At 39.9% G+C, this 24490-nt stretch overlaps 2 protein-coding genes across 2 annotated transcripts in view; one reads left to right on the top strand and one right to left on the bottom strand.

The window, feature by feature from the left end:
* Duox (dual oxidase) overlaps positions 1-19680 on the top strand; it is a 216362-nt gene extending 196682 nt beyond the window's left edge. Inside the window, exons 10-17 of the mRNA XM_083120709.1 lie at positions 1825-2918; positions 4070-4233; positions 5401-5775; positions 13576-14087; positions 16677-16841; positions 17200-17355; positions 17967-18095; positions 18675-19680. Of these exons, the coding sequence (XP_082976835.1) occupies positions 1825-2918; positions 4070-4233; positions 5401-5775; positions 13576-14087; positions 16677-16841; positions 17200-17355; positions 17967-18095; positions 18675-18803 (2724 nt within the window). The 3' untranslated portion in view covers positions 18804-19680. The remainder of the gene's footprint in view (positions 1-1824; positions 2919-4069; positions 4234-5400; positions 5776-13575; positions 14088-16676; positions 16842-17199; positions 17356-17966; positions 18096-18674) is intronic.
* Positions 19681-20723: 1043 nt separating this feature from the next.
* Positions 20724-21356, bottom strand: LOC145986964 (protein GVQW3-like). The gene has a single exon (XM_083121427.1). The coding sequence runs from the start codon at positions 21354-21356 to the stop codon at positions 20724-20726; it is 633 nt and encodes a 210-aa protein (XP_082977553.1).
* Between the last annotated feature and the right edge of the window lie 3134 nt (positions 21357-24490).

Genomic DNA, 24490 nt, shown 5'->3' with positions numbered 1-24490 from the left:
TCAGTATTCAGTGATTGAGTGTTCAGTGTTGCTGAACAGATTTGCGATAGAACTCGGAAGTTGAATCTGGCAGCAGTAAATTTCCAACATTAAGAAGAGGAATTCATTTTGCATTTCAAAGAACTGCTTGTGTACTAATGTAAAATCTCTTGAGAATGCATGTTCTTAAAGGTTCACATAACCACCTTTTGTAGATTCCAATGTACATTCGCATCTCTTGAGAATATATATGTATATACATATGATCTGCAATACAAATGTACATAGCAAATTTATTTTTGTCATGTTGAAAATAACATCCCATTTCTGTTTAATAATCTTATGTATCGAAATCGGTTAAATATCGGCATCGGTATCGGTTCCAAAAATTATCGGTGAGTACATCGGCATCGGTAAATTTTCAGCTTCGTCACATCCCTAGAGGGAACCCTACCTCTCTTTGTTTGTCTTCTCTCTCTACTTTCCTCTCTCTCTCTCTACTTTCCTCTCTCTCTCTCTACTTTCCTCTCTCTCTCTCTACTTTCCTCTCTCTTTATCTACTTTCCTCTCTCTTTATCTACTTTCCTCTCTCTTTATCTACTTTCCTCTCTCTCTCTCTCTACTTTCCTCTCTCTCTCTACTTTCCTCTCTCTCTCTACTTTCCTCTCTCTCTCTCTACTTTCCTCTCTCTCTCTACTTTCCTCTCTCTCTCTCTACTTTCCTCTCTCTCTCTCTACTTTCCTCTCTCTCTCTCTACTTTCCTCTCTCTCTCTACTTTCCTCTCTCTCTCTACTTTCCTCTCTCTCTACTTTCCTCTCTCTCTCTATTTTCCTCTCTCTCTCTCTACTTTCCTCTCTCTCTCTCTACTTTCCTCTCTCTCTCTCTCTACTTTCCTCTCTCTCTCTCTCTACTTTCCTCTCTCTCTCTCTCTACTTTCCTCTCTCTCTCTCTACTTTCCTCTCTCTCTCTCTACTTTCCTCTCTCTCTTTCATTCTCTCCCTTTACTATACGTAAGCCTGATCCTGCATTGAGTTTTGCAGAACACATGTTTCGTCTTAAACTGGTAATGTGATTTTAATATTTCAAAAAAATGTTCCATCAGACTTCAACCGGAACTGATACTTGTGTGGGTTTTCTTTTGTTGTATAAAGGGTGTTTCAGAAATAATTTCGTTTTCAAACTATTAAAATAAATACTTAAATTTTTGTATAAAGATAAATTTATTACCAAAACAAAGCTTAAACATTAATTTTTTATTTGTGGAAAAGAGCATTGAACAAATGGTAACCGTTCATGTTTTCACAGTCAATTAATATGTTTGAACTAAAGTTTTTGATCACTCGCCGAAGCATTGCTCGAGGAATAGCATTGATTTAATCTGTAATGCTTTGCTTCAATTTTCCCAAATTTTGTGGCATTGGGGTACATACACCTTACTCTTTCAGTAAGTGTTTTCAAACTTTCTCACCCAATATTTAATGAAAATTGCGCTTGGGAGTCTCTCATTCCTGCCAAGTTATAATGATGCCGGTACAAACTACACACAGCAACATAAGAATCATTATTTTTATAAAACGAACGAACACAAAAAGCACGTTGCTGCCCCGTAAAGCACTCCATGGCAACTAAATATTAACAATGTTGCCAAGCGTTTGCCATCTCTCATTTCTCCGCAATGTGCGAATTGCCCCAGAGGGCGGATTCAAAAACGAGAATATTTCTGAGACACAACCTTACTTTCTCTCTCGGTTCAAAAATCGGTAAAGTAGCTTGGAAGTAATATAATACTGGAATTACACGGAGCTTTCGATGAACAAAAGTCTCATTGCTTCATTCCTCTTCCAGGGTAGCGAGTTGGCTTACATTTACGCCTGCGTGTTCCTCTGCTTCGTCCCCATCCTCTGTGCAGGAGCGGGCTACGGGGTGGTGAAGCTGCAGAACAGCCGAAGACGTCGCCTGAAGATGCGCCAGGAGGAAAACAACAACGGGAAATCTGTGGACAAGATGGTGGTGAAGGAGTGGCTGCACCAGAACCACAAGCGCCTGGTAAAAGTCAAGTTCGGACCGGAAGAGGCGTTCTACACAGTCAATCGGAAGGGAGAAAAGCTTCGAATCGTCAACTTCAAGAGCGTGGACTCTGCGACCATCGAGGAAACCCAGGACCTGAGAAAGAAGCCGATGGTTCTGGTCAGGGTACCCAAAGACCACGATCTGGTTCTGGAGTTCGACACCATCGGCTCTCGGAAGAAGTTTGTTGCGAAGTTGGAAACCTTCTTGGCGTCGCACAAGAAGGGGTTGGAGATGTTGCCCACGTACAGGGAGCAGATGCTGGCCACTGCGGAAACTCGCGAGAGGAGGCAGAAACGTCTGGAGCATTTCTTCCGGGAAGCCTACGCGCTGACTTTCGGACTAAAACCGGGAGAGAAGAGGAAGCTGGAGGACGTCACCAGCGACGTCATTATGGTCATGAGGACGTCGCTGTCCACGAGCGAGTTCGCGAGAGCCCTGGGGATGAAAGCCGACGCGGTCTTCGTGAAGAAAATGTTCAACATCGTCGACAAGGACGGAGACGGCCGCATCTCGTTCCAGGAGTTCCTGGACACAGTCGTCCTCTTCTCCCGAGGGAAGACAGAGGACAAGCTGCGGATCATCTTCGACATGTGCGACAACGACCGGAACGGAGTCATCGACAAGGGAGAGCTGTCGGAGATGCTGCGGTCGCTGGTGGAGATCGCCAAGACCAACAGCCTCTCCGACCAGCAGGTGACGGAGCTCATCGACGGGATGTTCAAGAACGCCGGGCTGGAGCACAAGGACTTCCTCACGTACGATGACTTCAAGCACATGATGAAAGAGTACAAAGGCGACTTCGTGGCCATCGGATTGGACTGCAAGGGAGCCAAGCAGAATTTCCTCGACACCTCCACCAATGTAGCCAGGTAAGCATGATTTCATTTCACATTATCGTAATCATGCTTGTTCTCTGTCGCTGATAAAACGTAATTTCCAAAACCGTAAACTGATCTAATAATATTTTCAGTTAAGATATAAAATACATAACTCAAGTCTTTATATTGTCTGTGTCGACACAGTGATACTAAATAAAATTTAATAAAAGTTACAATTTATGCTTTTGGAGTCGAAATGTCGAGCAATTACAAATTTGCCACTGCAGTTCAATTTTTAATTAATATTTAGGAAGTAATGAATACATAATATAATTCATTAACAAAATTGTCGATATGATTTTCTTCTGTATTTACTCTTTAAAAAGAGATGCAACCGAGTTGTCACCGAAAACTGTGGCAACAGGATACTTTTTTTGTGTTAATGCGGAATTGGCATAGTTTTGCTCCAACTTTGCTGTCTTGTTACACCATTTGGTGTCAAATCACATCAAGTATGGGGGTCTTTAACACTCGATTAAGTGCTGTGTTCCACCACTTTTCGTGGCGGCAAGTCAGTTGCATATTTTGTGCATGTATCGAAGCGACAACAATAATTGATCAAAAAATCATGCAAACAGCTGCTAAAAATTTGTTGGACACAAAAAGTCTATAAATGCGACGACGAGAATAGGCACTCGGATTACTCTGTAGCCACGAACCTCCCATCTGCAAAGGGGCTTCCGCTGGGTGTGTGTGTGGGGGGGGGGGGCAACTTTTTCTTCTTTTCAAGAGATTCAAATGCGATGAAACAATTATCCCCGTTAAATAATCTTCTAGAGAAATCATAATCGAAATTATACGGGGCGCTCCCCCATGGTGTTAGCCTCAGGCTTACACATATTAATACATAAATCTCAACCTGCTAAAATGGTAACCATTTGACATAAATAACCATCAGAGGGCTGTCCTGCCAACGATTTTGTGTAAAACAAATTATCTTAATGTTTTTTGACACCTCCGATCGTTTGCAGTGGGTACGTGCAACCTAAGCTGGATGCAGTATGCAAGACATAGTTATTCCAAGAATTGGAGCTTAGTTTAAACAAGTTTTTTCTGGCGTTTCTCTGTGCGCCTGTACGTTAGCATCTTCTAAATTCTACTAAATTTGAAACTCTGCACTGACTTAACATTTCTCCTTCCAGAATGACCAGCTTCCACATCGAATCTATCCAAGAGAGGAACCGCCATTGGCTCCTGAAGAAATGGGATTGCATAACGACGTTCCTGGAAGAAAATAGGCAGAACATCTTCTACCTGTTCGTCTTCTACGTCATCACCATCGCCCTCTTTGTGGAACGGTTTATACGTAAGTAACGCTGCTTTATTTAATATGCTGGAATGTAACAGTTATACATATAGTTTATTCATGTTAATCATATAAAATGAATATAGTTCAACTACTTTAACCACAAGATTCAATTTGATACATTGCTCAAACTAAAAAAAAGGAGTGACTATGGAAAATAATTGACAGAATCACAAGCGAAGAATATTGAAATAACCGAAGGAAACAATCGGGCAAGTTGAGTGTTCATGACAATTTTTCTTCTTTGTTCCCTTTGCCTTGAATTTTAATGACTACTATTTTCTTTCGAGCAGTGTATATACGTATAATACATATTACATGATTCTGCGTAGAATGCAGATTTGTTCCCTTTGATTTAATGCGGCATTGAAGGTGGCTTCTTCTTTTGTGCTATTGGCCCTAAGAATCTCCTTTACTCTCTTCTTGTCCTATCTTTTCCTTCTTTCTTTCTTCCTCTTTCTTTAGCTACTTCTTCCTTTGTTTTTCTCCATTTCTTTCCTTTCCTCTTTCTTCCAATGTTTACCTATCCATCTCTTCCTTTATTTCCTATTTTACTCTTTCTGTATTGCCTATCTTACTTTCCTATTTCTCTAGCTCTTGCTTACTACGCTACCTGTATTTCATTTTCTGTTTTCCTGTTTCTTTCCTTCTTTCGGATTTTCTTGCTGTGTTTCTCTCTTTGTATCACTGTATCTATTTTTTCTCTTTCCCTAGTTTTCTATCCCTCTGTTTGTGTGGAATTCTTGTTTGGGTGGCAAGGAGTGGGAGCTAAGGCTAATGCCCACTCTTGCCCATCCGCAGGCGACACCCTTGGATAATGAATCAACGTTATCATCCACAGGATCTTCCAATGTTTTCGCCAATTTACTAGTGATTATCCATAAGTAAAAAATACGTCATGCATCCATAGTCACCAAAGAGACTCGGTGAACAGCTCGTTATGAATAAGTGTTAAAACCTTATTATCATAGAGGTTAGAACAGAGGATATCATTGAACATCATTTGGTATACATGTATATAGTCCGGTTATTTCCGGAACATCTCCAGCTGAAGACACGAGTCTAGATAGCGAGCCTACAATCAGCGTGAGAAATTGGTGCTGGATAGAGATGACGTCAGCAGCTCACTTGTTGATTGCCAATCTCACTCTACTTGTTATTTTGCAGACTACTCCTTCATGGCTGAACACACCGACCTCCGCCACATCATGGGCGTGGGGATCGCAATCACCAGAGGGTCCGCTGCCTCCCTGTCCTTCTGCTACAGCCTGCTTCTGCTCACGATGTCTCGCAACCTGCTCACCAAGCTGAAGGAGTTCTCCGTCCAGCAGTACATCCCCCTGGACGCCCACATCCAGTTCCACAAGATCGCTGCCTGCACGGCGCTGTTCTTCTCCCTCATCCACACCGTGGGACACATCGTCAACTTCTACCACGTGTCCACGCAGCCCATCGAGCACCTCAAGTGCCTCACCAGGGAGGTGCATTTTCCCTCAGATTACAAGCCCGGAATCACCTTCTGGCTCTTCCAGACTATTACAGGTAAGTCACATTTAGCTGGATGTAGTGTAAACACGAGATGAAAATAGTACTAACAAAGTTATTATATTTGAACTTTTGACAGTAGAAGCCTGCCTGCTTAATAGCTCAAAAGAAGCAGACTACCAGTTTCTTATGAATAGTTTGATCAGACATTTCACTGCACCAGCGCACAGTTTACAGAATGGAACCAGAAAGAGTACAAAAATATTGAGGGCTTCACCTCTACGCATTTTATACGTGCTAAATATCGTCCAAGAGCATTAAATGCTGTACTTACGATCACGCCAAATTTCATCGTCAATTCTCACCGTCGCGATTAACTTCAAGGAAGAAAAGCGACGTAATTGAAAGAAAAATATCAAAATAAATCAACTTTTCATAGTCGTGATGTCCTGTTTAGGTAATGATATTAATAAATATTCATGTCTATTTAGGATTCGATTGACAGATTGATTTTTTGTTTTTAAGTTCACTTTGTGCACAGAAAGGCTAATCGGTACTGGACCTAGAGTTTAAAGTGGGATCCGAACCACTATATGCCTCTACCGGGTATCGAACTCACGACACGACTCCTTGATTGCAAGGCGACGCAGTTACCACTACGCCATCGGGGAGGCCCGGTCCCGGGTTCGAATCCGAGCATGGGTGTTCTCTGAGTGTCCATTCATCAAGTTCATCATATCACTAATTTGCGATTAGCAAGAGAAACAACTAAAGTAAGCCCAATAACTCAAATAAGGATTTTTAGAAAGAAAAAGTAATTTTTAAATTCAAAAAACCTTCAAAATTGCGTTACTCTCTCTACCTACTACAGTTTACGGGAAGGAAAGTTGGATTTTATTTTGGAGATTTGTCACGGAAATGCAGAAGTTATGGCTGCATCTTCAGTCTTGCTTCGTGACTGGATAATCTCACTTAATGCATTCGAACGTACACTGTCATGTCTCCTTTAAGGCAGGCAAATCCTCGATCACATCATGCATGCAGATTTGGCGGTGAAGAGGTATTTCACGTATGTCCTCCGGTCCAGATGGTATCTCCAGGTCCTTGGAGAGGTTCCATTCCTGAGTCTCGTCTCATAATTGGACCTGCAAGCGGGATGACCTGCCAATTTTGTGACCCTTCAGTCCCAATTTCTTCAGTGAAAGTAAAACTGCATTTACGTAACTGTTTTGCAAATTTGATAGCATACACGCCACTTCGTCATCGCGCGTAAGAAGTTATGTAGTATCAAGCCAGAGTGTAAAGGGTTTCACACATGAAGACTGAAAATTAGCGACACATCTGTGGTCGGTAATGAATATTTTTGGAGCAATAAATTGCTGTTAAGGGAAAAATGTGTTAGTGAAGAATAAGATATGCGCCAGTGTCGAATTTTGAAAAAAATCCAAATTCGTACCGAGAGATACAACTGAACACCACGAAATGGACAGGAAATGGTTTTCTACAGTGTGATGGAGTTTATTTCTAAGAAAACCGCCACACTAATGGCAAATTCGGCTTCCATTAATATGTTTGTCTCCAGTGTGTTCTAATACGAATCTCATCCAACTATGACCATGAGTGTCTTTATAGCAGGGTTTCCAATCGATGTTTTTTTTTTGTTGTTTTTTTTGCGGCCCACGAAGCCAGTTTGCAAAATACATTTTTTATGTATTTTTATTAAAATTCGTTCTATTTATGGATTTCCTTAAACAACTGGCGTTTCTAACAGATATCACAGGTCATCTGAACGAACTGAACTTGAAACCGCAGGGAAGAAACCAGCTGGTGTCATATTTAATGGGAAACATAAATGGGTTTCGTAATAAACTGAAGATTTTCAACGTTACTTTGGAGAGGAATAACCTGGTCCATTTTCCAAGCTGTCGGCGGCTAGCAGGAGATGAAGAAACAAGGGACTTTTCTGAATTCAGTGCAAATATTAAAGAAATAATGGATGTGTGATTCCAGATTTAAAGATTTTGAAGAACTTAAAAGCAGCATCCAGCTATTTAGTAATCCTCTTGGCGTTAACATCGAAGAATAAAGCCCCTATCACACGGAACTGGATTTCTAGTAGAAATGCCCTAGTTGGCGCTGAACTAACTTTTTAGGTAGCAATCATGGCCGCCTGGCTGACTGCTTGACTGGTTTGGAGGAATAGGACATGTTCTAATTGCTACTTGCTTTCCTCGACTGGATTCTGTCGAACAGCCAATCAGAGCAAAGTTTCGCCATGTGAAGATAAGCTGCGAGTGTGCAAAGGAGCGCTTTTGTCTGTGGTTTCCGAGTGTTACTCCAGCAATGTATAACGTATACAGCATGAAAGGCGCGTTGAGTTCCACCATCTATGCTTAGTGCACGGTGTTTACTTTTGAAATAACTAAAATATTCTTCCATGCGTGTACAGTAAACGTTGTAAAGTATGTATTTAAGCAGCGCCATTGTTTTGTACCTAATAACGTTTTATACGACACGTTTTTCCTCTGTTGAATAGTTATCGGCTTTTAAAAATGTGAAGTGATACATTGTTTACATCTCACGCGGCCGCCATTACAACTTCCCTCGTATGGGAACAAAAGTCTAACGACAAGTACGCTGATAAGTATCGTGTGAGGCTAAAACTAACAAATTGGTAGCCAGTCCAGCGCCAACTAGGGCATACCTACTGGAAATCCAGTTCCGTGTGATGCGGGCTTAAGAAGCTTCTCTCCAACTTGAATTGTGTGATTTGGAAGGCGATGTGTTCCTTCAAACTAGGCAAGAAAAGGGGCCAGAGTTTTTCAAATACCTCTCAAAGGAACGCTTTCCAAACTTTCGTAGTTTTGGGCAAAGAATGACATCAATGTTCGGCAGTACATACACGTGTGAAAGTGTTTTATTTTTCCAATGAAGTTCATCAAGAACCGCTACAGAAGCAGACTGGCAGATTCTTCACTGCTTCACCTTCTGAGACTTTCAAATACAGAAATTGAAGTGGACATTCAAACTTTAATAAAAGAAGCTGATCGGCCTCAATTTTCACATTGAACACTTACTATGAAGGATTCTTATTTGTATGGTGTGTTTTTCATTTCTTTCAATTCATCCATAAGTATTGGGTTTTTGTGAAATATATTCTAATTATACAATTTTGATTTGTGATTCCATTGTTTTTATTGCCTCATTTTAGAAATGTAGGTCATGCGAAAGTACTACATTTTCAGTTCAGTACTTACAATTTTTGTACTTTTTAATCCTCTCCCCCCCCCCAAATGCGGCCCACCAATCAACTGCTGGATATAATTTTGGACCTCGGACCTTTTGAAGTTGGAAACCATTGCTTTATAGTATTAACAACCATTACATTGTTACCATAACAAATGCAATTTTGTCAATTTTATGTTTTCAGCAAGGTAGTGGTGTTCTTTCGATCCAAGATTACGAGAGGTATGCTTCTTTCCCAATTTCATACCTTTCAGCAATACCTCTCTTCATCTTGGATTGACTTACCTGGTTTTTCCCCTGATCCTTCAAAGGTATTTATGTCTTACCGATGGCGTAGTGGTAACTTCGTTGCCTTGAAATCAAGGGGTCCCGGGTTCGATACCCGGTAGAGGGGCATGTAGTAGTTCGGATCCCACTTTAAACTGTAGGCCAGCACCTGATTAGGTTTCTGTGCATAAAGTGGACCTAAAAACACGAACTGGAACAAAAATATATCTTGGCGCACACAACTAACTTATAATCATCTTTATCCAACATAAATTCATCTTTATGCATTACAAATAGTAAAACTAAATAATAAACCATTGCATCAAGTTTTTGTAATTTAACAGGCAGAATGGTAAATTTTAGCGGTATAATTTTGTAAATTTTAGAATAACATCTAATAATTTAATGTATGGAATGACGCACAGTTTGATGAACATGAATTAACCATACATTTTGTGTCTACCATTGCAAACATATACCACAAATACAAGGCGTTTTATTGTCTCTCTCAGTTGATTGAGCACTTGGAAATCAATTTGTACCGACTCGCCAACAAATTCTCATATGGGTAGCTATGCTTCATCGTTCGCGTGGACCATTGTAGAGTATCTTCTCATAGCACACTCTACGGAATCCCACGGCTCTTTCTTCCTCTCGGACGAGCCATGATGGAATACATGGCATTGGTATTCATTTATTCATGGACTTTGCGTCCAGGTACTTTATGATTACAGGAACCCAAACACAATGCAAGGCTTTCAAGCGTATAAATCACATCGGTGCTTCTGCGCTCGTAAGTCCCGGAAGCAGAAAGCACTCATGCTCATGTCTTACACGAAGTAAATAGAAAATGAGCTACTGTATTAGCCAAACTACGGGCTAAATAGGGTTTGCGTGCATCGAATAGCAAAGTGAATCTAGCTTTGTTCGCGAAGTGTCCGCCTGAAAACAGTTTTCTTTGGTGTCTGATGAAAAAATTGGGGCTGTTATTATGGCTTCTGGCTCATAATCGACAGTAATCGCGAACAATTATGAGCAAAACTGTGTGGAATTTTGATGACAATGATTTTTTGTACTATGGGAGAGTTAACTTTCAACCAACCTCTCGACACTTACAGGAAACCATTTATAGCACGCGTAACTAATGGAAATATTGCCAGAATTTGTTAATTCAAATTATATGTTAGTTTCCTTTCAAGTTCTCTTTTAATGTCAATTGCGAAACGTAGACAGTATTAAGGAAGAAAGTAATGTCTGATGCATTCTATTTTTTGCTCAAATCGTTGCCGTGGCCCAGTAAAGTATAAAGCAACATACAAGTATTTACACCCCAATCTATATCTGTCAGTCTGTTAACGTTGTACTCATGAAAACCACGTTTATAGTTTCAAGTCCTCGATAACAGCGGCGATGGGTCTCGTTGTGTTGACCACGCGTCACCCAATGAAGAAACCGCTCTGGCTCTTAGAGGGCTATTGCACCATTGAATTGAATTTAGCTTTAGCCATCGATAACATTCTAACAATCTACGCAACCAAGCCACGCGGATTCATGGTTCCCAGTCACATTTATTTTGCTGGCCGAAAACATGAAATGTTGGTACTCGGTACACAAACTGGTAACTAGCCAGCGTGAAAATTCATTTGGAAAACCCTTAGAAATATATCTTAAATCATAGATTTCAGAAACGATACAAATATTTTCTAAAACTGCGTGATATGACTTCACCCTTTTGCAGTCTCTGCCGGCAAACTATTATTTTACTGTGCTATCTAAACACTTGAATCTGTAACGCCTGGTTGCATGCCTGAAAGATAAGAAACTACAGTTTTTCGAAGTCTAAAGAAGATCAGAATTAACCGAAACATCTCTGACGTATGCAATGGACAAAGCGTAAATCCCCTGAAGAACATCAACTAAGCGCTTTAAACATTTTTCCTGCACGATTGCGATTGACTAAGTAAGCTGTAAAAGTGCACGCCATTCATAAAGTGGCGTGCTAATTACTGTAATCGAGAGTTCGCTCGAGATGCTCCCGCCTTGCCACACTCCCCAGCATCCTGTTTCCCTGAATCACACATCGGTTGCAAGGGGACCGAGACACTCACGACAATCCTCTCGTCCTGTCTTTCAAACTGCTTAAGTGATAATGTGAAGGCTCATTAACAATAGGTCAAATGTAGCAACTCCTCTCCTGAAGACATGGCGAGAAGATAGCTCTAGTAGAGATCCAGCTTACGTTACCTCGCTTCACCTCACTTAAAAGACTGAATCTCTCAATAGCTTCTACGACGTTGCGATTGGCTTAAAGTTAGTTCCCTTCCTAATGTTACGGAAATCATTAGTTTTGTTTCATGTGCCTTGAACTGAGGTGAATACAAGTCGGCTGCCTCTATCGCCATGTCAAAGTGCATTACTGTAGTAAGATTACAGCGGAAAACCTGAAAAGCCTTAGTTTTAGTGGCGACTTCATATAACATTTGCGGAGGGCAAGACTAACAAACTTGTATGTATAGTGTGTAATATATCTATGTAATCCAATTTTTGTATTTTATGTAACATTACTGTGAATCTATAATATTACTACAAACTACTTTGAGTTTTTAAGCAAATCAGCTCTCTGTTCCAATCTATTTAATAGGCCTTGACATTCTATTCTAATCATCTTTTGTATTAGCAATCTCATTAAGTTTTTTAACTTACTGTATTTCCCTTTCAATTTAGAACATAAATTCTTAAGCGACATTGAATATTTAGGGGGAGGGAGATACTCTGCCGCCCCTATTCGACGTTATGCTTAGCTTCGTACCTCGAACGTACTTATATTCAAATTTTGCTTTCTGGTTTGTTCTCCTTACAAATTTGTATTTTCGGAAAGATAAAAAATGACCGAAATAATAAATGCATGTGCAGGAAGTGCTCAAAAATAGATACACTTGCACTGGAAATTATTTAATATTATCAATACATAGATAGATTTAAGTTTTAAAATCTGATAAACAGACGAAGGTGGTATTTTAAAGTTAATTGGAAAGGAGCTCCTGTCCCTTGTGGTCTAGGCGCTGATATCGCGGATGGTTTTATTTCGTATGTGAATAGATTTTCTTTCAATGACTTGTTTCAGTTGCTGATATTTGGGACAGAATATTGCCTTTTATGTGCCACAATAAGCAAGGAAGTCTTGTAATGCACGATCTAGTAAATGGGGAGTTATTTGCCCAAGCTAACTGTTAGATATATTTTTTTTTATTAGATCGCTCCCCAGATTGTTATTGGAATGCAAATGTCTTTCCTTCACACCAAATCATCTCTCCTATACATGGGATAACAGATTCCTGGAGCACCCTTCAAAATGTCGTGAGCCTGTCTCTCAAATCTCTTACCAAACAGATTTCAGTTTACCAGCAAGTTTATAGGGCCTCCCAGATGGCGCAGTGGTAGCCTCGTCGCTTTGTAATCAAGGGGTCCCGGGTTCGATATCCGGTGGACCCACACAGTGGCTCGGATTCCACTTTAAACTGTAGGTCCAATGCCGATTAGCCTTACTGTGCATAAAGTGGACATGAAACACCAAATCAACCAACCAAGTCAGCAAGTTTACAGAGCATCTCATTTTTCCTTTGGAGGACGTGGTCGTTACCGGGTTTCAGTTATGCTGGTACTGAACACGTTCAAACGTTCCACGTGCCTGAAACTTACCTGTGATTCTAGTAGTAATTGTTCCAATATTTATTATTATAATTATTCTAATTGAGTCACGTGGGTGAATCTGTGTGAAACTTCTTCTAAATTGCTCTTGCGCTTTTAGGTTCTCGCACTTTCATTTTTTTTGTATTGATTTACCTTTAGTAAATGCCTAAACTCACGACCATGAAATTAGGCGGGTGGCAGATGTTTGCGCTGTTGCCACGTCGGAGCTTAGCCCCTCATGTTTGGAGGTTTAAGAGAATGAAAGACCTCGTTGAAGAGTTGGTCTTTGTAATCCATGTGATACAAACTGATAGTATTTTGCTCGATAGATCATGGATGCCCGTAGAGAGATGGTCTAGGCAACGCAGCCCGGTTGAGGTTGCCACACAGTGCGCAGGAACCAGCAACTTTTGTCCCGCTCTCGCTTTTCTTTTCCCATATTTGGCACCAGCGCAATTCTGCCCAACCGCATATTTTCATGGCCGCCCGTTTAGTCTTTTTTTAGCCTTTATATATTTCAAATCAATTATATATACCCATAGCAGTATCTTCAAACACCCATGCTTTTACAGGCTGTAACTCCCAAAATAATCCTTTAAATTGTGGCTCCAGTTCAAGATCTCCTTAATTCAAATTGTCATGTCTGTATTGCAGGTCTGACTGGAGTCCTGTTGTTCGTCATAATGGTGATCATCTTCGTGTTCGCCCACCCAATCATCCGGAAGAGGGCGTACAAATTCTTCTGGTCAGCGCACAGCCTCTACGTCGTTCTCTACATCCTCTGCCTCATCCACGGCCTCGCCAGGCTCACGGGGGCCCCAAGGTTCTGGCTCTTCTTCATCGGTCCCGGAATCGTGTACACGCTGGACAAGGTGGTCAGCCTCCGGACCAAGTACATGGAGCTGGACACCATCGAGACGGAGCTTCTGCCTTCTGACGTCATTAAGATAAAGTTTTACCGTCCGCCGAACTTCAAGTACCTATCCGGTCAGTGGGTGCGGCTGTCCTGCACTGCTTTCAGGCAGCAGGAGTTCCACTCGTTCACCCTGACGTCAGCGCCCCACGAGAACTTCCTGTCGTGCCATATCAAAGCCCAAGGACCCTGGACCTGGAAGCTGAGGAACTACTTTGATCCCTGCAACTATAATCCAGACGATAGCCCCAAGGTGAGATAAATGCATTACAAGCATTTGTAGAGATGCTTCTTTTTCTTATAAGCCTGTTTTTTTTTGTTTTTTCGAATGAATGTAACAACTCTTGAAAATACATGTAAAAGCTGAAGAGAGGTATGAATTGATGGTGGCAAAAGTGGACAAGACCTGTTATGAGAAGTTAAGAGAATGGACCAAAATCGCTGTATTTGTAATAAGAGGTAACTCAGATTTGTTGAAATTCTAAGCTGTGCCATTTCAAATGTCATCTTAAAACTAGTAGCTCGTGTATATAAAGAATAAATACGGTTTGAAAGTAACTTCCAATAAAATTGCTTCTATCTCATCTATGAAAAATTTGAACTTCAACTGAAATTTTCTGTCGCGTCGTTAAAATATCATATTTTTCTTGTATCTATCCTTTTGTTATTACGAATATTGGACTATACTCCTTCATTACTAGTGTATTATCATAGTTGTGCTTATTAGTTACGGCAATTAGGAAAAAAAACTTCTGTGTAGATTGGCCTAAGAAAGACAACATAAAATTTCAATACATGCAGTATTATTAGCTATCATAAACTTTCATAGGCTTAAACTATTTATGAGGACTTAACGTACCAAAAATCCTCTCATGAAGATTGGAAGATTCGTGAGGTGGTTCAAGAACTCCAAATGTATGAAAATGGTATTGTACTATAGAACAGCGTATGTCATTTATACTGGCAATGTTTTGTTTTTACATAATACTTTTGCAGTGCTTAATATGGTTGTTATGGACAAACATTCCGAAAGAAAATTACTGTTAAAGATTGACAAAAGAATCAGAATCTTTGAAATATATGATAATGTGAAAGTCCATTTCAATTTCAATACTCGCCACAGATATAGGCTATAGACCCCCCCCCCCCCCTTGACTTCACTAACCAGCCTCCTGAGGTTTATTTTCAATCTAAATGTTTTGTAATTTCTTGGTTAACATGAACGCATGTAATTTCTACATGCGAATAAATCAACTTGAACCCTTTGAAAACACTTCTTGATTCGTTTCTGTACGTATCTTTAGGATTTTATCCAGAATTTTTCATCTGAGAGAATGTAAATTCGTACTGGGGGGGAGGGGGTGTATGGGTATATTGGAATCAAAATTACCATGAATTGACAATTGGTGAAAAGATTTAGGAGGCGTTGAGGAAATTTTGGACGTATCAGGGAGCTGTTGAAGGTGCGTGGATAAATCACTGCCAACTTTACACTCATCTAGACACTCGGCGTGTGTTGTTTAATAATTAATATAGAATATTCGTAAACTTCGATCCTCCCTAGCATGAATTTAAGGCAGGTGGGGTTGTTGCATGGAGAAACTGAACTGAATTTTATTCTTAGAACCTTCCTGCATTACCCACACGATGAACGTTCATTTACATTCCCCAGTTAGCATGGGTGACGTTATTCAAATACCATCACCCACGCTCTTCGGGGGAAACAGCTGGTTGGCGGCCTTGCGGGAGAGAATTTTGTGGTCTTGTGGCAGACGACCTTCGACTCTCAGCACGACAATAGCCATGCCTTGCCTGAACCAGGGAAGAAAAGTCCAAGAGTTCAAGTCGTGAAATCTTCCCTGCATGCTTTAGAAAGGTGGTTCACATGGTAACAATTGCAGCAGCACGCTTCCTGCTTCTCTTGCCTGCAATCTCTTTTGCTGCAAAACATGTTTCTAATCTGTCTGAAGAGACTTCCTTTCTCCTCGATCTTCCTTGTACTTCCCTGCAAACACCACCACTAATGTTAATCATGATTGATTTAGCTAATCTTAAATTCGGCCATTCCACGTGAAAGTGGACAAACAAGGTTAATTTTATTTTTATTAAAAGTATCACTTATGAAATGAAATTAAAGGGAAAACCATGCAGAATTTGGAATTAACACAAACCTTACTTTTATGGCTTTTAAATAACATACTTTATTTGGTTTCATTACCATAAGAAAACTAAATTAATTTTACTTTAGTTCTAATTGTCTCGTCGATTGTTTCTATATCTTAAGCTCTGAAGTATCCTACTTCATTTATGAAACAAACCTTAGTTTGAAGAATCTATTTATGAAAATTTTCATAGCCTTTGCATTGTTCCATACTTCTACAAAGTAAATATTGTGCATGGCCTCACACCCTGTCAAGGGCAAAAAATGTTTATTAAAAAAGTATGTAGTAATATTTTTATAAACTAAAAGCATCTAAATGTCGTGTAAATTTTGCTTTGTGAAAATAAAATAAAAAATATTAGTTTCAGTAAACCAATATATTTCAGTTTTCTGAACGACTGAGAAGGTCCTAAAGTCAAGTCTCAGAAGTGTCACGGTCGTAACAATTACAAAAAAGGTATTTTCTGTAACTGAAAATTGTTATGGGGAGGAATATTCTGAAATGAAATAACTTTCATCAAGGAAAAATAACTTACATGAATTGATAGTTACATATTTGAAGGTGCTAAGAAAATAATTAAGAAATTAATGTAAATTTCTCTGAATGTCGGACCAGTCACAATGGAATTGCCCAATTACATTTATTGTACCATTAAAGCTAATTTAAGATGATATTTGCAGATACGACTGGAAGGACCATTTGGAGGAGGCAATCAAGACTGGTACAAATTTGAAGTTGCTGTGATGGTTGGAGGTGGCATTGGAGTTACTCCTTACGCCTCCATTCTAAATGACTTAGTTTTCGGAACATCCACCAATAGATACTCAGGAGTCGCATGCAAAAAGGTTTGTATATATACTGTAGAAGTTTGGTTGTCAATGGTTATGTCTTCCAAGTAGTTCGCCCTGGAAAATGTATTCTTGCTGGCTAGGGTGTCAATGATATGTGGTTCATCTCTTTGTGGAGTCCTACTTTCCAGATTCGGTTTTTATAAATGGCGAAGTGATTTTATTTCTTAAGTGGTTTAATTTGTTCTTGATGCGGAGCTGATTGTTCCAGTCAGAATATTTCTTCTTTCAATAAACCTATTAATATTAGTGTTTTTGCTAATGGACTTATATCCCCGTATTAAGAGAATTGAGCAAATAGCGTCGGCGCTAAGGCACCCATTGTATTTTGTAAAATGTTCTCCATCTCTTCCAGGTGTACTTCTTGTGGATCTGCCCTTCTCACAGACACTTCGAATGGTTCATCGAGGTTCTAAGGGATGTGGAGAAGAAGGATGTGACGAATGTCTTGGAGATTCACATATTTATCACACAATTCTTTCATAAATTCGATCTCAGAACAACAATGTTGGTATGTATGTTTGTAGTGATAACATGAAAACTAAGCACATATGGGTTGTTTGCAATGCTAACCTACGTGCTAACTGGCTTCTGGATCAGTAAATGTATAGTTTTGTAGTTCAACTCCTCGTGCAAAAAGTAATTCGGTTTATTATTTTGTTTAGAATATAAGAGTAGTAGTGATAGACATTGGGGACACTAAAGTGTCAGGCAGATGGTTGGTGGTGTTCATTAGATATGCCTGATTTTTTTTGTTTACCTTTTCCTATTGCAGTCTTCCCTTGAGCAAAGGCTTGAGGGAGGTTAAAAATATTATTTTTAATCTCCCAGGTTGAGCACTTTAATTATACTTTTTTTGTTATGTACAGGAGAGTATTTCCTTCTTCACTTTTAACTCTGAAGAAAGAGTAATGTTTCCCATAAATGTTAATAATGTTACTTGAACCAGTAAGCAAGCAGTATGTTCGAAAAGAGAAAACTTGTTATGTATTATTTTCTTAAGAGTACATAGACAAAGAGAGAGATGAAAAGGTAACACATTATATGTTATGTAATATTTATGTACAATGAAAGTTGTTAGTATAGCACCTTCACATTGACTTAACTCCAATTTTCTTGCAGTACATCTGTGAAAATCACTTCCAACGTCTTTCCAAGATGAGCATGTTCACAGGGTTGAAGGCTGTCAACCATTTTGGCCGACCCGACATGTCATCGTTCCTCAAATTTGTTCAGAAGAAACATAGTTATGTGAGTATATTTTTCCCTATCCTATAGTTAGAAGCAGTTATTGGTGAACATTGTAGATTGCAGTGAAAATTTTTTGAATAAGTGAATTAAAATCACAAATAGTTTTCCAAGCAATCTGCAAATGTCTTGTGAAATAACTAAGTGTTTTCCTGAATTTGTTTATTCACAGTACTTTTATTTTTTTTTGCAGTAAAAAGTAAGGAAATTTATATCATTTATGATTGATAATAAAATTGTGGGTATATTGTGCCATATGAGCAACCATACCCACAATGCATCAAATAGTAATTTATCATTTTCTAAATCTAAAGATGGAGGCGTGAATTGGGCATTCATAATGGAAGTGTAAATGTAAGAAAGATCTTTCTATAGAAACTTGTTTTGGAGCGGAAAGGAATTGCAAGATTTGTTTTGCATATTCTGTATTTTATGCTGTAATATTGTATGAGAGCTACAAAGTATTGTAACTTGATTACACTGATTGTCAAGATCATTGTTGAGCTAAATATTTGTCCCAGCTCTTTCAGTGGCTTTAATGTCCAGTACAGTGAGAACTTAAGTGGTATATTTGCTTTTCAGGTGAGCAAGATAGGCGTGTTCAGCTGTGGGCCACGCCCACTCACGAAGAGCATCATGTCTGCATGTGAGGAGGTGAACAAGGGAAGGAAATTGCCATATTTCATTCACCATTTCGAAAACTTTGGCTAGTTCCATACGAATTACTATTTAGAGACTTGATATTACCATTTCTTTGTCAAAAAATACGAAAGAAAATCCTTAATCGTTGGTGCTGCTTCCATACACAGAGGAGCCGCAAGACTACGAGAATCGTGGTATACCAATGGACTTCAGTGATAGTCCGTGTCCTTTTGCTTCATGCACTGTGGGCCTTCGGCGAGTGAACCGGTGTAATCGCTGACAATCGAAGAATCCCAAACTAAAACTTACAATTAAACTACACAAGATTTGGGCCTTGAATGTTGATGAAGCGTTCTTATTTATACAAATGTGTACGACTTTTGTGTGTGCGAGTTTTTGTGTATATGTGCGTCACACTGTGGCCTTAGTTGATTGCTCAAAGATGGCTCGAAAGTTTACTTTGATCTTGTGATGGAAAAGTTTTTTTTCTCTTCTTGTTCCTGGCATGTAAATGAAGTGTGTGTGTGCGTTGATATTCCTCGCTTACGTTTTTTAAAAAAAAGTGTAAAAATGGTGGTGGTGTGTCTTGGTAAGTCATTAAATGACAGCAAATGTGTTGTGATATTCTTATAAATAAACTATAACTAATTATGCAAAAATATGAAGCTGTCGGTCTGGTATGCATGTTAACGTTTGCATGTATGAAAATATGTGAGGATTGTTTGTGTAGTTCCTTCTTTGAGATTTCGTGCAAGTTATGCAGCCATGTGTAGATGTATTGTTTGATGGAAACATGTGTGATTCACAGTACCTTAAAGCCATTTATTTTTTAAATTCTTTATTTTTTTCAGTTGATAATGCCATGAGTTTGCGTAGTGTGTTGTGTAGATTCATTCACGTGATTAAATTTGTATGAAATTTATGTAAATAAAATTTTTTAATAGTAGGTTGATTTGTTTGCAACAAACCTCCTAATGATCTGAGAATTTTATAACAGTTGTCTGATGGACTTGTTTTATTTTACTTCGCCTGTATGATACTTTTTACTAATCGTGATAAGATTAAATTGATAGACAGTTACACACACACATGGACAGGACATAACAAATCCCACACTCCACACAGGATTATGTAGGCTGTGAATACAGACGCCATAGCAACGTTAGTCTGCAAGAATGTAGTTCAAGGTGTACTACGTGGAACATTTGGATTCTTACATCCTGATATTCTTAGATGAATAAGAGTTGAGATACGCTATGTAAAAATACTTGACATAAAAGGTAAATTGTGTGGTTAAGCCTGACACGAATATAAAATGAAATTCGTAATAACGTGTGCACTGCTTAGAACTAATATTATTATCGGCCAAGGGGAAAATTTCCACTGTCAACCATGTTGTTTCAGGTAGCAGAGACCAAAGATTTCTAGGAGGACGGAAAAGCACAGTAGCAGCTACCGGTCAACGGGCAGTAGTCTCTCAGAACTGGCTGCTAATGGCGGACTAAACTGGTAGGTAGTGAAAGACACAAGTGGGCATTTGATTAAATTATAGGTTCAACTGGAATTGAATAATGCAGATGTGGTACAATACTATGTAAAGATATGAAATAGCGCGTATACATATTCTCCAGAAAATACGAATGTTGTATTTTCCTTGTAGAACGTTTCATCCTGCACTGCAAAAACGTCCTCCACCGCAGCCATGACGTCATCATCTGATGGAAAATGGATTCCACCGAGGTGTAGCTTGAGTTTAGGGAACAGATGAAAGTCTGAGGGAGCAAAGTCTGGCGAATAGGGAGGGTGTCGAAGCCGCAGGACTCGATGGCGGACATTGCAATGGTGGACGTGTGCGCGGGTGAATTTTCTTGGTGGAAAAGGACGTGCTTCTTCAACATTCCACGACGTTTCACCTTGATGGCCTCCCTCAAACGCTTCAGTTGAGCAGCATAATACGCACCGTTCAGTTTCACCTTTTTTTTCAGATACTCAGCCAGGATGACACCCCTCGTATCCCAAAAAAACAGAGACCATCACCTTGCCAGCTGATTTCACCGACTTGAACTTTTGGGGGGTGGGGGAGGAGGGGTGTTTCCACTGTTTCGATTGCACCTTGGACTCTGGCTGAAAGTGGTTGACCCATGCTTCGTCCATGGTTACAAAACGTTGGAGAAATGTCTCAGGATCAGCCTGAAGGAGGGTCAAGTTTGCTGCAGACAAGAGGTGTCTCTGACATTTGTTCTCAGCACTCAATATTTTCGGGACCCATCGACATGACACCTTGTACATGTCCAGCACAACTGTTAGTATGTGTCCAACGCGTTCCTGGGACATCCCCACTTTCTCTGCGATGTAACGTTCTGTCAGTCGCCGGTCTGCCATAACAGGATCCTGTATTGCTTTGATGTTTTCTTCAGTACAGGCCGTTGCAGGCCTTCCACTGTGAGGTGTATCTTGGACAGAGGTGCTCCCCTTCTTGAATTCCGCCACCCACTTTTTCACAGTAGAATACGATGGGGCATCCTCCCCCAATGTTTCCATCATGTCCTTGTGGATGTCCTGTCCACTCATGCCTTTTTTCAGGAGGTATTGGATAACCGCACGAATGCTCACTTTATCCATTTTTCAGAAAATGCTCAGAATCTTCACTTCAAACATCAAAATCTGAAAAACAAAAAAAGATAGTGCTATGAAATTTGGTATGGGTCTTTGCAAAGGCATATATTATGATTAACTAAAGTAACATTCAGCTACGATAAATACATCATGGGTAGGCAGAGAACTTTTCAGTCACACCTGGTATATGGAAATTTACAACATATGTCTTAAGCGAGTTACTTGACATTGGAGTATTTTCTATTTATATTCTGTTTTACTTTATTCTTATTTGAGTATGACCTTCTTTATAAAACTGGAGGTATTTTCCTGCTCTCAAGCCACCGTGGGTGGAGGTGTGGAAAGAAGAGATTAAAAGCATGATCGATTTGGTTGATTTAACTTCTCTTTTCTGCAACGTTTTGGCTAATCGCGAAGATGAGTGATATGATGAAACTGATGAAGAGACTCGCAAGAAACACGCATGCTTGAACCCGGGACCTCTGGTTTCGTAGCGCGTTGTGCTAACCACCACGGTCGGCAGAGGTTAAAAGTAGTCAAGGTCTGCAGAGAATGTGGACATTGCAAGATATAAATAATTCAGTATCGCAAATAACAGAAATTCTTTTATTTAAGTATTCTTTCGTCTATGAAGTGTTGGGTTTTTCCCTCCATTCCTTTTCCAGTACGTGCGTTGGAGACTGGTATGGGGATATTTCTTTTTAGTTGTCAAGCATATTAACTATTTCTCGATAATAAGCGGAGTATGTACTGTCGGTTTAACAATAGTTGGATGCAATGTACTTATCGCATCTGAAAGCACGAGAACTAACTTCGTGAACAATCTATATTTGGGGAAAAGTGTCATAAACGTGACTACTACATGTATATCATTATGGAGGGGCGGGGTGAAATCTTCCCATGCTTCAGCGTAGGGAAGAGAATCACTACCTGTTATTCACAATGATCGGAGATTTCTCACCCAACAGATCTACAAGTGTGTTTGATCTAGATTCGAAAACATTCAGTTTTTACTGTTATTTACACATGAAAATCTAACTTGAGAAATTCTACGGAAATGCAACGCTGACCGAACCCCTTAGGTGTGCGAGACGAGGGTAAATCGAATATCCTGAACTAAATTGGTAAGTTAAATATAAATCTCTCTCTCTCGCTCTAGTCCCATACCAGTACTACAGTCCATACCAGCTAACTGTAGACCAGGCGAACGAGAACAAGTCTCTGCGCAAGTAGTGACGCGAGACGGCCCCACCCACCAATGAACAGTTAGAGATACGGGATTGTGTAATGGACGACGGGAGTTACCCGACGACTTTGAGGAAATCTGTAAGCGTTGCAAACTTTTGAAAGAGAAAATACCGATCGCACATGGCAAACGGACCGTATTTTTGTCTCCAGGTCCGTACGATTGGTTTAAGAATTTCTTAGGGAAATATTAGGGATAAAACTGCAAGAGCAAATTTTGACGAGCCGTGCATTTAGCGTACGCACTAAGGTCAGGACCGTACGGTTGGCAACGCTGCGCTTTCACCACTCGATTTTCCTCCTCCTCCTCCTATGCCGATATGCGCGGCCCTGCTCTACAGTTAGGTGGTATGGACTGTATAAGTGGAGAAACTGCAACGTCTTCTCCTTTCACGCAGACGTCTCGGGCAGTTAATTTCCGATGCGGCTTCTTTTCGACCTTAATTCAAAATTCATTTTCGATATTCTTTTTAAAACAAGGTTGTAAGTCTGAATGAGTAGGTCCAACTAACGTAGAGATTTGCAGATAGCCTTCAGGCTTTGCCTACCTGCCTTAAATTCCAGACTCGATCCCCCCAGTTAGGATAGGAACCCATAGGGTGTGTTTTTTACCCCCCCCCCTGTTTTTCAACGTGGGGCTTTTTCGCACACCAGAATCTAGATGAAGCTGTTATTCCAAGAAATCCGAGGTTTTGTCTGCTTGCAGAATTTTTCCTCGGGAGCTTCTCTTCTATTTCTCTTTTTCTCTCTTGTAGTTTTTCTGTCTAATTTTCGCAGTCTGGTAAAAATCCTCTTTCCATAGGGTTGAAACCAGATTTAGTTAAATATCAGATGTCCCACGTAGAGTTGCATACTAGTGCATGCCTGCATGGAATGGAGGCTTCCCCAAGGGAGAAATCAGACTTGGCTGGATCTATTCAGAGGGGAAGATTGTACCTAGGCAAAAGACCAAACATGAGGCTATAATGTGCTTGGAGAGTGCATTAGTGTCTCAGGCGAGGTCTGCGTCTTTCGGTACGGTTGCCGGTTGACCTAGGTCGGGCACCACTCATCCCCGCGAGCTCCTTTGGGGGCGTTTTTTTTTCTTTTTCTTTTTCTTTTTTTTAAGAATCATACAATCTGTTTCATCACTACATAACCCGTGACGTTATTTCAGCACATGCCTTACAATTATTTCCAGTAATATGTTACCATACGTTTGTATTTTCATTCATTTACATTATCTTGTATATTTTATGAAGCGTTTGTGTTCGGTTGACCATCTCTGTTCAGTCTTCCTCCACACTCGAGTGGTTCTGCATTTTAACACCATTAAGCCTTGTTTCCATGATTATGAAAAACTAAATATGCTGACCAAGGCAGTAATTTATTTTATTAAAAACATAAACTAAACGTAACGTTTCAACCTTCTAGCAAGGTCTTCTTCAGACTCTGTATCAAGTACAAAAGTAACAAGATACAAAAACAGGGCATTATATATACACAAACATTACTCCCTCCAGACTATTTAGAAAGTTGTTTGGAACTTTCTAGTAGGTGACTTTCACTTTCCAACTTTACTTTCACCTAAAAGGCTAAACACAATTACTTCCATATAGAATGTGGTTGGACTTTTAATCTCACGCTCTTTTCCCTTCATTTTTCTTCCTTCTCCTCTCCTCTTTCTCTCTTGTCCTTTCCACTCTTTCTAACATCATCTTCCATTCTTTGTTTAACTTCAATCCCCCATTCCAGTTCATTGTGTCTTCTTCACCTTTCTTCTCTATTTCCTTGGCTTCCTTCCATTTTCTCACTAGCGTTCTCTTCTCCCTTCCTATCTCCTTAGCCTCATCCCACTCTATGTCATGTCCTGTTTCTCTCGTGTGTTTAAATATTGCATTTCTTTCTCTCTTAAG

The sequence above is a fragment of the Lepisma saccharinum genome, chromosome 4 (genome assembly GCF_977018435.1).
Source record: "Lepisma saccharinum chromosome 4, izLepSacc3.1, whole genome shotgun sequence".
Classification (NCBI taxonomy): Eukaryota; Metazoa; Arthropoda; class Insecta; order Zygentoma; family Lepismatidae; genus Lepisma; species Lepisma saccharinum.
This window is presented reverse-complemented; position numbering and strand designations above follow the sequence as displayed.